General features: G+C 37.9%; 1 protein-coding gene across 5 annotated transcripts in view; it reads left to right on the top strand.

Moving 5' to 3' along the window:
* Window positions 1-14,888, top strand: part of TRMT11 (tRNA methyltransferase 11 homolog) — a 28,763-nt gene that overhangs the window by 895 nt on the left and 12,980 nt on the right. For 2 of the 5 annotated variants that reach the window (XM_056342549.1, XM_056342552.1), the window contains exons 2-9: window positions 2,640-2,705; window positions 3,418-3,491; window positions 5,741-5,822; window positions 5,915-6,007; window positions 7,036-7,170; window positions 8,784-8,940; window positions 13,077-13,157; window positions 13,809-13,973. In XM_056342549.1, coding sequence (XP_056198524.1) covers window positions 2,640-2,705; window positions 3,418-3,491; window positions 5,741-5,822; window positions 5,915-6,007; window positions 7,036-7,170; window positions 8,784-8,940; window positions 13,077-13,157; window positions 13,809-13,973 — 853 coding nt within the window. The other 3 variants (XM_056342551.1, XM_056342550.1, XM_056342553.1) reach the window with 3 other exon arrangements.

Here is a 14,888-nt window from a genome sequence, read left to right as displayed (position 1 = left end):
TGAGCCTCCCTCCCTCCTCGGTGTCACACTGGTGGGATCAGGCATGGGAGCCAGCCAGTCCTGCCTCGAGTGCTGCGGTCTGCTTCTCGTTGGCGTGTTTGTGCCAGCTGGCTGCGCAACTTGGGATGCAGAGTTTGTTCCCTGTCACTAAATTGGTTTTAGCTCATCAAGAGGTATTCACAGAAATCATTCCAACAAAAAGAAATTGTAACTTATCTGAAGCTCCCAGGTGTTTTTTATGAGTCCCAGTTGTTTTTAATGGGTCTTTGGTATATGTCTGGTTTAGCATACACTCAATTTTCGTGTTTACAAGAAAACCTTTTTGTTTGTAGCTTTAACTTGTGATTTTTTTCCCCCATGATGATTTACAGAGTTATTACACATTTTAACGAATTTTGATACACTAAGTGCTCTTCTAGGCACCATCTGGAAGAGCTACTAATGTGCTATCCAGGGAAGTATGTTGTTTGTGTAAAATAGTGCTGAAATGTATCTATTTTGTTACAATTGGTAGGTTATCATTACATGTTCTAAAATATTTAATGTGTGTTGCATTATTTATTTTCCTTGTTTTCATTAAGGCTTTCTTTCGTGCATTGCTTTTTACTGTCTGCTTTATGGGACTGGAACATGAGTTTGTTTATGATCAATCCAATTTTTCTCTAGGCAAAGTCATCCGATAAAGTAAAAAAAAAGATGATATATACGTAACGTAGAAAGTTTTTCTTTTTTCAGCAAGATTGTAGTTGCACTTGGTTAATACAGCTTCTGAAGAAAGCAGTTCCATTTCCCTTTTCTTGTACTCTGATGACTGCTCAGCCATGTGTTTGGCTTTGCGATGAGTGGCGTTAATGACCTGGTTTGTCTGAAAACTTAACAAAATGAGGAAGGACAGATTTTTTTAGCCAGATCAGCTGTCTGTTCTCCATCTCTACACACCTGCGTATGGGATATGAGAGGTCAGCTTTTCTTCTGGTGGTGGTGCTGGATCACAACAGCTGAAGGTGTTGAAGTTCATATTTGTTGTTCAGTGTCTGTAAAATAAAGTTCTTGTTTCATATTTCTTAGCTGATAAGAAGCCATGCTCTGTTGTCGGGGATCTCGCTTTGGTTAGGTCAGATACTGAGGGGTAACATCAGGCAAACTTTTCCAGCACCAGGTATATCTAAAGGACAAATAGATGCATGTCAAATGTTTTTTTTATTCGTACCTTCAGGTAGATCTGTTCCAATGCTTCACTGTTTTTACTCTTGGAAAGGGCCTTCCCAACCTCTCATCCGGAGCGCTGAACTTGGTGCTCTTGTCTCCTCCTTAGTAAACATCAAACCCAGATTCTTACCTTCCTTTATCACAGGAACCTTTAGCATGTGTGGAGGTTATGATTGCATTTCTCTCCAAGCCTTTCCTCACATGGTGTGTTGTCTCCACTTCTCATTCTTGTGACTTTCCTGTAGGTAACATTACCTACAGTGTGTGGAGATGCCACTGACTGAGGTTTAAAACCTCAGGTGGTTTTGCTGTCCCATGACCATACAGTTAAATAGTTTGGCATAAACTTTTATTCTCGTGCAGCAAACCCCCTGTTTTTTTCCAGTGTTTCTTCTGTTCTTTCTGTGCAAATGAAAAGATGGAAGTGAATACGGTAATGTCCCACTAAAGCCATGTGCTAGTGTTGTGTTGGAGTTTTCCTCCATTTTTTGGGATACTTCACGGTAATCTTTTTACTTACCCACTCGGTTCAAATCTAAGCCAATATAAAAATTTGGTTCTGTGTTCTTTTGCCAGTAATGTTCAGTCTGCAGCGTGTCATTTCTAGTGAAGGGGCTGAGTGAGAAATATCCCCCAATGTTTACCTCTCTTTTCCATTCAAAAGCCTTTTTAGTGGGTGGTTTTTTTTAAATTATTACTTACTAGCTTGTTTCTTGGAGGCTTGCTGTTTTGTGTGTTCAGTTTACAGTCTTTGATTTGGTTTACTCTGGAAAAGACACTTATGGAAGAAAACTGTTGATATATCTGTAAAGCAGAGAGGTAAGAGAAAAGGAATTGATGCTCAGTGCTGGGCCTAGCCCTGAGTCAGTGTTGCTAGTGAAACATTGCTTTTACATGAATTAGAAAAATAGCTTAAGAGTAGTTAGAATAGTACTTTAGGAGGAATAACACTGTGAGAGTGTAGGATAGAACAGTAAAGATTTTGATGAAAGAGAAAGTGCAAAATTGTGCTATTTGATTACTGAAATTTGCCTAACTTAATCTTACCGTGTTGTATACTATAAAACTTTTCATAACCTAACCATAGCTCATTCCTTTGCAACTGAACTCTGAGAAAGGTGATCAGCTGCTTTTATAGCAGGGAGGTCTAATTTTTTTGAGTTCATGAACAGTATGTACAAGCTGAATTTAATTGTGAATCTCTGCCCTGTCCACACAACTACTTCAAGAATGCTTCGCTGTTGATTCCCACAGTAAGTCAGTAATAAACACTATTCTTTCTTCTGTTGCTGTCTCTGACATTTTGTTGGTAATCCCTATGGAGGTTACCATCTGCATTAGAATTTACGGTATGCTGCTTTTTTTTTTTTATGTTTCTTTAAAACATTAGTTAATGCTTCTAAAGCTTGACCTTTATATTTTCTCTTTAGGAAATAACATCTTTGCTCTCGCTTTATGGTGGACAATTCAGCAGTGAGCAGGAAATTCGTGTAAATGTGAGGACCAAATATTTTACTTGAATGCATGTATGGTATACGAGTATGTTTTTTTAATAGCATTTTTATTTAATGTGGGTAGCTGAATGAATTTTGAAGTTTCTTAGGAAAATAAGGTATCTTCCAAAAATGAGCACTTCAGTCTCAGTAGACTTGGAACTGAGTAAAAGGTGCACAAAATGCACCTTGGGATGTCTTCCTATAACAGTGTGAAAAGAAACAGTGCCATCTACTGAGAGGCTCTCCTTTCTTTTCAGAACAGCCAAAACACAAAACATTCAGCAGCAGTCTGAATTTGGTGTTTGCCTCTAAATCAATGGAAAGTGTATCTAGAAGAGCGAAGCTAGGAAGCTGTACAATTCTGATCTCAATGCTTAGTCAGAGAATGTTACAGGGTTTTAGTTACTACTTGTGTGTTTCATAGTGTTTTGAATCTTTAGAAGATGAAAAATCTAGAGAAGCATAAACAAATAATAATGTTTTACCAAGTCAAACATATGGTGGGAAAATGGAATACCTAATAAAATTTCTCAGCCATTCAAGCAGAGTATACAGTTTTATCCTCATGTTCTCTGTACAATTCACAAATCTATCTTTTTTTAATCTTCAGCAGTACATGTCCTGTTTTTGTAGAACAGTATTGTGTAGTTCTGTAATCCATGAGACATCGTCCAACTTGGTATGTGCATCACTTATCTTCTCTTTATTTCAGTCTCCATTTTGGATTCTCAATATTCCTTCAGAAGAGATGGCAAGGGGACTAATGAAAAGGACAGTATGTGCAAAGTAAGAGGTGAAAAATATTGTAAATGATAACATAGGCAGTGGAAAATTGTTCTGTATTGTGGCAAATAGTAATTTTGTATGGAGTATTAAAATAAATAGTCTCTGATTGCCTCTAGAATTGAGGAGGCATTACTGGAGCCTGTAGGACTAATTATGTAGCATGCACATCCTCTTTAGTGTACGATCAGCGTGGGGTCTTGAGTTGGTGTTCTTTACTTCAGAGCTAGTACTTGTCTTGTAGTGTCACTGATATTTTAGTCGCCTTGAATAACGTTTAGTTAGTAGCTTGTTTTAAAATGTGTATGGAATTAAAAGATAAACCCAGTGATATGTAAAAACTGAAAATCAAATTTGGAAGGGAAAGATTGTGTCACCCTCCTAGTGCTGGTATCTGAGCCCTCAGCACAGACCATTGCAGCAGAGGTCCCTCTAGAAAATTCAAGAGCACAGGAATATGCCAGGGAGTTATTGTTCCAGCTGCTTTTGTCCTTTTTAGGGGTGTCTGAATAACATGCTTTCCAGCGAGGCTTCAGAGGTACCTCAGGGGTATGGTTCAGGTTGAGAAGCAGCATAGCTGTGGTGTGGTGCTCTGACCATAATAAATTTGTGGTGCCTGTGCTGTCTTGTTCAGAGTTTGGGTGCCTCTGCAGAGTGTTGCATGATCCCTGTTGAGTGTTTGTTGTGTCAGGTTTTCAGTTCCACCTTACAGTGACTTGGGCTGTCCACTCTTGCCTAAAGAAGCCCCGTGTATACAGAATTGTCCTTAATGACAGTGTGTTTCCAATGGAGATAAGCTGTACTGCACTTCCAAAAGCAGCTCTGGACAACTAATGAAGTAAAACATGACGAAACCGCTTGCGGATGTTCCATACGCCATGCTCTCTCAGCTAATGTATGCTTGTATGTCAAAAGCCTAACTGGCCCATGGCTTTTTCCCAGCCAATTTCTGTTTGTGGGGAGATACGTTAGTTTTAGAGTAAGATTGCTGGAGTGTCTCCATTGCACTGCTATCAATATTAAAAGCTTTGAAGCATACATTTATCTAAATAAAGTCTCCCTACCGTTTTGTGGTTTTTTTCCAATACATATGTAAATGTAAAATTAAGAAGTGGGCCTGAAGGTGTTATAAGAGCTTCTCCAACAGTTGAATAAAATTCAAAGATGAATATTCGGTTCTCTCTAGTACAGCCTATGATGTTAGCATTTTCATTGCTCCATCGATAAATAAAGCTTAAATTATCACAGTAGATGAATCGAAAGCTTTAGGAAAAAAATTAGACACTTCAAACATGTATGTTTTTTTCTGGGTAAATGCAGGTTAGAAATGAAGCGTTAAATAATTTATTCGGCAAAGGAATACTTTAATAAAATAGCTTACTGCTGGGCCTAGGTGTCTGCTATTGTCACTTAGTAAAATGTAGTTCTCTCTTATTTTTGTTTGAGTGAGCTAAACCGGTTAATGTTTTGAAGATTTTCCTTCACGATTCGTCTTTGAAAAGGTACCACATGGCACTACTTATCCTTAAAGACTGTGTTTACAGTGCGTTGCAAGTGTCTAAAAATATATGCAGATATGCAGTGACACTAGGATTCCCTTACTAAAAGGATTTTTTTTCTTTGATATGGAAAGGCCACTCGTCTGGGATACTTGAATGCTGGGGGAAAGGCTTGTGATGTGGTGGTGTGCCTTCCTTACAGGGGCATTGGTTCTCTGATCTTCCAAGTCAATGCTTTTCTTAAAGCTAGCAAGATGGAAACAAACGGACACACAAGAGTGTAGGAAGACAGCGTAATGTTTTAACATCTGAAAATGTCAAACATCATAACTACATCTTAAAATGGGACAGAACCTCTGATGAGGTCATTCTACGTAGGATGTTGCAGTTTCATGGTTTGTGTTACTCCAGGGCAATGTAACACTTTGAAGGTCTGTTCTTCACCTTTTTCAGCCTTTGCTTACCCCATCAAATTAATTTTGTCTCATTTACTAGTATCACTGTGTGTCAGAAAAAGGCCTGGTGATGTCCAAAGGTACTAAGACTGAAATTTACCTTTTAGTATAAAAAAGCATCATCAAAATATTTGTTTAGGATTAAAAATAAGTGTGTCCCTGTTAAGAACAAAATTTAAGCATGTGCTAAGAGTTAAATACTGCACTTCAGTGCTCCATGAAGCAAAAGGACTAAATATATAAGGCATTTCTCCCCCCCCTCCATGTGACTGCAGTCTCAAAAATGTTGTGATTTCAGGTCTATATTTGAACTGTGGGGTCATGGAAGATCTGTGGGGGAGCTCTATGCAACTTTGAAGAACTATCCAATGGACAAGATGGTATGCATGTAAAGTCTGGATAATATGGTTACTTAATCACACTGAATAGCACTGTGGCTGTACTAATGAAAGTATCTTTGCCTTTTTTTCAGCTTCCATATCTACAGTCGGACTCTACTTACAAAGTACATATTCATACATTTAATAAAACACTGACTCAGGCACAGAAAATAAAAAAGATAGATGTAAGTAGACTTTTGAGAAATCTTTGATTTAATTTATTCATGTTGTTCTTATTGCATGCTATCAGTTTGGGTTTCCTGAAGATCTTAAAGCAGATTACAGCTTATCTCTTATCAGCTCTAAATGAGATCTTTGTGTCTGAATTAATGTTCCCTCAAAATTCATGACTTTGTGGTTGTTTTTTTCTAACAGACCATGTAAGGCATTTACAAAGTCAAAGAAATATCATGGCTGATTTCAGCCCAGTGTGCTGGGGAAACTAGCTTATTGCCCAAACCTGTAAGATTCAAGTGGCTAGAGTTAGGTGCTAGGTTTTTGGAAAATCTGTTAATTGATCTCCATATTAGGCATTTATTGTTGCAGAACATGAAACAAATTACTTCATTTGCAAGCTGTGGATTGTGTGCTGATTTCCTGTTCTGTCCTTATGCTCTTGTCTGCTCTTCTCGTCTCCTCCTAACTGTGTCAGTATTTTAATTAGGATTTTTTTTCTAAATTACTGTTAATATTTGCTCTTTCACATTCTATTTTAGCAGCTATTTATTCTATTTACTTCATTTACCAAGACTGAAATTGTCTGTATTAATAGTAGCTACCCTTTCCCGTTTGTTTGATTTTTGTGTACATGAAATAATGCTGAGTATGTAAACTGGTGTAGCTGCACATCGCTAAAATTTTAAATCCCATTGTTCATCGTCAGTGTTCTTTTTATAACTTGAAAATTGCACAATTAATGTGCACAGTTCGTTTCCTCTAAAGTTGAGTTTTGTTCAGTTAATAAAAAATGTTATGGTTCCTGATTTCTAATCTTTAATTATTTGGGCTATCTTTATTTACAAGAAAGACATTTCAGAAATCCAGAGGAAATTGAGAATATACTCTTAGTACTAAACTATCATTTCTCAAGTGGAATTGTCGTTTGTTTTTTGGTGTGGTTTTATATTTATTTCATTTTTATTTTAATTTTATTATTGGGTATGTATTTAAAAAAATTGACCTTTTTTTGATTCTGTTCTTCTTTATTGTATAGGCCCTTGAGTTTCTGCCATTCAAAGGAAAAGTCAATTTAAAGAATCCAGAACACATCTTCTGGATTTTGGAAGATTATGGAATGGACCCTAATAATGTTCCAGAAGAGCCCTTTCATCTGTATTTTGGTAGATGGGTATGTGAGTACACTTGCTTCAGTTCTTATGAGCTTGTATTTTCAAGAGAGTGTTCTTCAATTTTAAATGTAAAAAACTGTGTTATGTTTTAATAGAAACAGACAATATAATTATGGATGAATCTTTCACTGCATAATACACTGATGCAAGTCTTCAAAGTCCTTATTGTGACTAGAAAAAAAACAGGTTAACTGAGCAATTTAGAGGTGGGAAAAATTGAAGTTGTATCTGGGAACACACCTTATCTTGCCCTCCACTGAGGAAACTACACAGCTGTGGTGGTTGTGGGCCCAGATGGAGCTAAAAGCACCAGCAGCTTGTTTCAAAAACTGAAAAATGTTTACAGGAACTGTAGATGGCTCGTGGCCCTGCTGTGTTGCATCAGCCCCACTGGAGCAATCTGTACGTGCTTGTCACCCTGACAGGCACCTCCACAGAAAGGTCCAGATTGATCCCTGAGGCTTTGGACATCAGCAGGCCCAGCCCACTGAGGGGATGCTGACAGTGCCGTGCTCTACAGTAGGAACCCCATTCAAAAACTGTCTGGAGCTTGTAATCTCAGGTCTTTACTACAAATGTCCTTGAGTGTATGCACTCCAAACCTGCTGCGTTATTAGGATATCCTGAGGAAATCTGGTCTTTTATTTTTTTATGGCGAAAAAGTGGCTCCCCAAAGGACATCTTCCAGAATTACACCAGCCACTGATAGGAATATGTGCTTGAAATGTCTTGAGTCAAGTGCAGCTGGAAGGTTGTACAACCACTGCTGGGGTTGTACAGCTATGGTCAGGGGATTGGGTACAGAGAATTTAGAGGGCCAAGTGATCTATTGGCACCTGTGAGTATTCTCCATGGCTGTGATGAATGTGAAACACCCCGGGCGATGTGGCAATACTGCAAAACATTGCAGCTGTTGTCCCATCTGTGCTGGGTTCCTGAAGTGTTTGAAAATGAGTAAACCAACCTGAAAAAAATAGGCAAGTATATTTTGTTTACCGGGTAAGACTGATGTTGACCAGAGCTGGGGAATAGAGTTTTTGAACATGTTTGCTTCCAGATTGCTTTGGTAGTCTTCAACATATTTTGGAAGTTTGATGTAAAAATGTTAGCATTTGGTCTTTGTTTGTTTTTCTAGTAAATTCTAATGTATCAATGCTATCCTAAATTTACATTTTAAGCATGACAGAAACGCCAGTGAAGATGAAAATTCTGTAAGACCATAAGCGTGTGCATGTGTGTATGCACTTGTGTGTTAAAGTGCATTCCTACTTGTAATTTTGAAACTCTTCTAACTCTGAATTGCCAGGAACTGTTTTTCTGATATCTAGAATAATAGCAAAGTTGCTCTAATTGTTGTTTCTTCAGAAGAATTTTCTCTTTAAATTATTTACATATTTTTGACCTGTGTCTTGAAGAATTTATCTAGGTGTTGAACCGATATGTCTGTTGCTTGGAAAGAAGTCTGTTGTGTTTTCAGGTGGCAGTAAGCAAGGTGATGTGTTATGAAATGAAGAGTTACCTGCTTGTTGGATGGTGTGACTTAAGCAAGTTTTAGCCTGTCAGCTTATATCTTGTATCTAAGACCTGACAGTGATTGTGAATGTTTCAACAGATTGCAGATGGTCAAAGAGAACTTATCGAGTCCTACAGTATAAAAAAAAGACACTTTATTGGAAATACAAGCATGGATGCCTGCCTTTCTTTCATTATGGCAAACCATGGGAGAGTAAAACCCAATGATGTCGTATATGATCCCTTTGTTGGAACAGGTATATATATTGGTTTTTTTTTCTCTACTGGTGGGAGAAACTGGGAGGTTCTGTTACTGCCAGCACCATGCTTTCACCTGGTACAGCAGCTTCTGGTGCTCAACTGATTCTTGAGATAATACCAGAAGCAAAATGGTGATTGTGAAATGACTGTTTTGTTAACTTGAAAGGGATTTTTGGGGAAGGAGACCAGCTTCAGAAGATATAAACAGTTTGTCGTACACTTCTGACACGTCTGTCTTCCCTGTGTTATTTTTTTTAACATTGCTTAAACACCGGTTCCTGTGTGTCATGGACTGCTTAAGATCCAAAGTGACTTAAGAACTGAAATTTGGCTAGAGCGCTTCCTACAGCCACTTTCAGAATGTTACAAGGAGCAGCATTTTTTTAGCTGATCAGAAGAGTGCTGAGGGCACTTCTGGGCATATAATGCAACACAGCGATAGTCAGGTCATAGCATTCAACAGTGTTCCTTGTAGTCACACCTTGTCATCAGGATAATTTTATTTGCACCATGCGTTCTCCTTCAGCTGAACTTTTCTTAGTTAAGCCAGGAGGGGGAGCTTTAATTCCACATATTACTGTGTAGCAGAGATGTGCTTAAGGGAAACTCAGCTGTTTGGGAGGTGAAATAGAAGATCTTTTGTGTCAGGTTGCGTCATTTAATCATACAAGAGTATCTTGTGTTAAGCTACCTATAGCAGTTTCTTGAAAAGCATAACAGTTTCTGACCTGGATTTTGCTCAACTTTGATTAAGAAGACCATGTGTGAGATGCATACAATTAAAAATACTTACATTATGGGAAGATGAAGAGAATTTACTACAGAAATCACTGAAGAGAAGTTAGGGAGAGAGAATTCAACACTACAGGGTCACTAGTAAGACAAATTCTTATTGGCATGTGACTTCTCTGTACCATAGAAAACAAACCAGGGATATAATATTTTCAGAAACACGGCTTCAGTGAACTGTACGTTTTTGTATTAAATTTTTGTTCATGTATGATCTGATTTTTTGTGTGCATAATAATGTCCTATGAAATTTCCTCCTCTTCCTTGTGCTTGTGTTCCTTGCAGATGGGTAGTACTCTTTGAAAAGCTGAGGAAATTACTCTACTTTGTCTCTAACTTGTTTATTTCTTTCCCGTGTCTATAGTTTTGTGTCTTTTTACAAAATCTGCTAAACCTAAATCACAAAAAATTCCGATACCATTCATTCTCTTGGGAGTGAAAATTCAATTAAAAAAAGGAAGAATAAAGTCAGAGGAAGAAAAATCACAGAAGTGGTGAAGCTCTAGAAATTAAAGATAAATGTTAAGTCATGTTTCAGGTCAAGAGGTAACATGCAAAATTGTCCCCAAATTGCCTAATGATTTGAATTGCAATTTTTGCGGTTTTATTGCACTAGACATCTTTAAAACACAAGATTGAGATTAAAGGTACATAGGGGCACTGGAGATACTTGGGTGGCATGCCATTTGTCGGTAAAGTGTATTTATGACTAAACAACTGAACAGTGGCTTTTGCACCTACTTTCAAGCCATCCTTCTTTGAATTTGACCTTAAGAAAAGAAATTTCATATGATAAAGTTCATTCTTAGTGACTGCAGACATCTAGGCTAGGATCCTAATCAGCAGAAAGAAACCCCAGGAATTTCAATTGTCTCTTGAGGTCCTTTAGAGGGTTTTCAAGATTCAGTGCAACAGTGCCCTGCCACTGGAATTTTGGGAGGTAGCTCAAAGTTGAGAGTGATGCAGTAAGTTTGAGCTAATGGGTTTGGAAAGAACATATATTCAGGATCTGAGGACGATTTGGAAGAAACTTCAGTTTAGATTTCATTACTGGTGCAACTTTAATACCTGGATTGGTTTCTTACTCTTTTTTTTAAGCTCCAAAGGTAAATAATACCAAATTAGAACAGCCTAGCAAAGTGGTGCTTGCTTGTTGGAAACAAAATTTTTGCTGGATGAGTCGAATCACAAGTCTTTCACATTCATGTAAGAGTGGGCGATTAGAATTTGTCCTTGGAATAAAAAATGCTTTTGACGAGGGTGGTTTAGGAGACTTGATTCCCCTTTTTTGTAAAGCAGAATTGGAATGGCCAGGATTAGTTCTGAGTTGTAAAATGTAATTTACATAAACTGTTTAGATATGCTTTCCTCAAAGTTGGGCAGAAGGAAGCCTGGAGGTTTCTGGAAGAATAAATGAAGACTTTCACCTGAATACTTTATACTTCCCCCTAGACAATCAGTTTGGGTTATCTCAGTGAGCTTGTTTGTACCTTTGGAAGATGTTTGTCCCTGCTTTCCCTTTTGCCGATTAGTGATACTATGTAATTGCAAATGACAGGAATTTTTTCTTTAACATTCTGGAGGGTAGTGGCATGACTAGACCCTCATCTATGCTGAAGAGGTGGGGGAAATAGTGTACCATAGAAAAACATAAAGTTCTGTGCCATCATCATTCTGCTAATAGTCATTGGGGTCACAATGATTCTCTGATTAACCCTTTGTATACATCAGTTTGATATAGTAGGTCAAAGGGCTGGCCATATTAGAGTGTTTAAGTATTCGTGCACCTTCTGTGTGAACAGAATTGAACTAGTGCCAGCTGAGATATATTAAAAGCTGTAAGTTCATGTTTTCCTAACTTTTTTCCCTGTGATTAAAAACATTCTTAGATGGGCAAAGTACTTTCTTCTTACTTTTTTTATAGGACTGGGTGGTATGCCATACTTGGGGTCAGGGCTAGCTAAATTTGTCTTGACCCTCTGGAGGTACTGCCCATCTGTTCTGAGGGATTGCAGCCGAGAAGGGAAATGGGTGACTCCTCTGGGGTGAGTAACCTTGCTTTTCCCTGATCCATTTCACAAGAAAAAGCAGAGGAAATTTTTTTTTTTTTCTCCCTCACCTTCAGTTTTGGTAGAGATCATTAGCATATGATGTAGGAGTTTTCTAGTGCCCTGAGGTGGGATCTTCAGCCTGTGCACACAGGGCATGTTAGGGATTTGTCAGTGCTGAGTGGGTGGTGCGGGGCAGTGCAGCCACTTGAGATGCTCCTCTCTGTGCTACCAGTGAATAGGAGAGCTGGTGTCACCTGCACATCCAGCTTGCACAGTGTTGCCTGTGCTGGTCAATTCTTTGTCCTGCAGCGATCACCCCTTTATTTTAGCAGGGCTGTTTGCATCCTTAAGCAGTTGACATCAGTTGTGTGGGGTTCACAGCCTTGTTCTCAGTCACTGTTCAGTTTTAAAGCATTCTGTTAGCTACATACCTGTTTTTTAACAACTCGAGAACACAGCTCTTTGGTTATCTTCTGCTGTTCATCTTTTTTTTTTTTTTTTTTTTTTTTTTTTTTGAAGCTGTTAAAAAGATAATGTCATTTACCCTTTCCTATGGGCTATTCAACCGTTGCCCAGTTTCAAGGGGATATCACACATTCTTTTTTGGTAGTATTTTTTCAATTAGCAAAGCAGATCACAATATAATGATTAAAGGAATTCCTTTTATTGCAAGATGAGTACACTAATAAATGTACTGACAAAATAGGCAGCATAGAGAAAAAAATGCATCTGTATATAGCTTTCATACTGCAAAACAATTACAGAAACGTTTTTGATATTGCTGTTTACATTGAAGATACTCTACTGCTGCTTACTCAGGGAATGACCACGTTATACAAGAGTTTGATTTTAGACACAGTTAAGGAGACTGACTTTGAGAACAAATGGTAGAATTGTGATTTGTTTGGTGATGATTTTTCAAGTTGTTTGCCAACAATTTGAAATTCTGCTCCTCGCAAAGTAGATTTGAAAAGTTTGGTTCATGTAATGATTAAAGGATCTTTATTGCCTTGAAATACAGAAAAAAACCCTCCTAAGAACAGTCTCCAGAGATAGAGAGTGACATAGGGCATAGCTAGATAAGGAAGATCACATATAGCAGGCAAGGGACTTGGTGTTACTATCTCTGATTATAGTTGCGTAGTGATTCTAACTGCTTGGTAGTTCTTGGGTCTAGCTTTGGGTCTAGTGTGCTACTGGTGTAAACTCCTGAAGTTCCTGAGCAAAAAATCCTAACACTGATAAAATTTATGACGGCAGTTCATACTTTTCACCTTTTCTCCCCTTTATAGGTGGCCTTCTCATATCCTCAGCACACTTCGGAGCATATGTGTGTGGTACTGATATAGATTTCAACACAATCCATGGATTAGGTATGTTATATATTTCTAAGCCACTGAAATCTTACTCTCTGGAATTTAAGAATACTGGTGGTAGCAGATGATACTTAGTGTACTTTAAAGCATCGTTAATCTTCACGGGATTTATTTGGTCATGCTTATTTTTGTTGACCAACTTACATGTATCCTAGCTAAGCTATTCCCTTATTTTTAGGCAGGAAATATTTAATAGAAGGAGTAATGAAAACCAAAACAAATTTCCAAATAATAATTATAACAGCTGTGTGCTTTCTTAGCCTGTGATGTAGGAAGCTTCTTGTAACCTGACCCAGGAAGTCTAATCCCATTCTTACTTCTCTGAAAATTTCCGTGCAAATTATATCTGATTTATTGGACAGGATTATGTCTGACAGATAGTGAGAACATCTTACAAACCAACATTTTTATAAAATGGTGCAGCAGAACTTTGCTCACAGATTTTCATTATTCCTTGCTACTTGTGAAGTTTATCACAAACACGTAAGACAGTGAGTAGAATAAGTCAAGGGATAAGCTCTGGTTTTGTATGTAACATTTATTTCATTTCCTTTAAATTACATGATAGAGTGTATGAAAGTTTTTTCCTATAAAGTAGTTTGTTGTTAGGTATGCTTTTTTTTCCGTTCCATGCCCTACCCTTCCCAGGCAAAGCAAGCAGAAAGAACCAGAAATGGAGAGGTCCAGATGAAAATATCAGAGCTAATCTCCGACAGTACGGTTTAGAGAAATATTACCTTGATGCACTAGTTTCTGATTCTTCGAGACCAATATGGCGAAAAGGGATGCTGTTTGATGCAATCATTACAGATCGTAAGTTTGTTAATGTTTTTTGCTGCCTAATAGTGATGACTAAAAGATTATTGCCTATGTCTATGCCTATGTACATTGATTTAATGTCTTGATAAGTGCTCAGGTGTGCAGTTTCTATATCTCGGAAAACGACCATTGAGAGCAGCACTGTGGTAATTTGATCTGCATTTGACATCTCTGCATTTGTTTTAAGGATAGTTACAGATGTGTAACAAAGCTGGTGTTAATACTTTCTTCCATGGAGAGAATGTTATGTTTGCTAGTAGAAATCCATGTGGCTGAAACTCATCCTTCAAAGAAGTCTCATTCACTAAAGGCATAATTTTACTGGTGCACAGAGACTTCTTATCAGAATGGCCCATGTTGCTGTTAGGACCTGATCTGCAACACACTGGAGTCTGCCATGCAGCTCTGATGGACTTGTGGAGACTTATGTTAAGTGCTTATTGGAATGCTTCCAAAGAGAAATTTTAATGCATTTCTGATACACTTAACTACTAGAAACACTAGCGGTTTGAAAGGATCCTCTGCTCTTGTAGGAACCTTTGACTTAACACAGTTTGTCATGCATGAGAGGGAGTAGAAGCTAAGCGAATAAATAAAAGACCTTGATACTGCAATTTCTGATCTCTAGTGCTGGCTCTGACAGCGACATACAAATATTAATTAGGAATAGGGAGTGTGACTTTTCTTTGTGGGTTGCCTGCTAACTTTGATTTGGCCTATTTGGCAATAAGATGATGTAGAATATTAATATGACTTAGAACTGAGTTCGCAAGTTGTGCCATAACTTCTCTGTTAGCAAAATGGTTGTATGGTGTTTCCATGATGCTGAAACAAGTCTCACGAAACCAGGTATGTTGAACATGTTGAAATAAGTACGTTACACTAGTAGAACAGTGCAAAAATGTATGA

This window comes from Falco biarmicus, chromosome 6 (genome assembly GCF_023638135.1).
Source record: "Falco biarmicus isolate bFalBia1 chromosome 6, bFalBia1.pri, whole genome shotgun sequence".
In the NCBI taxonomy this organism is placed as follows: domain Eukaryota; kingdom Metazoa; phylum Chordata; class Aves; order Falconiformes; family Falconidae; genus Falco; species Falco biarmicus.
This window is presented reverse-complemented; position numbering and strand designations above follow the sequence as displayed.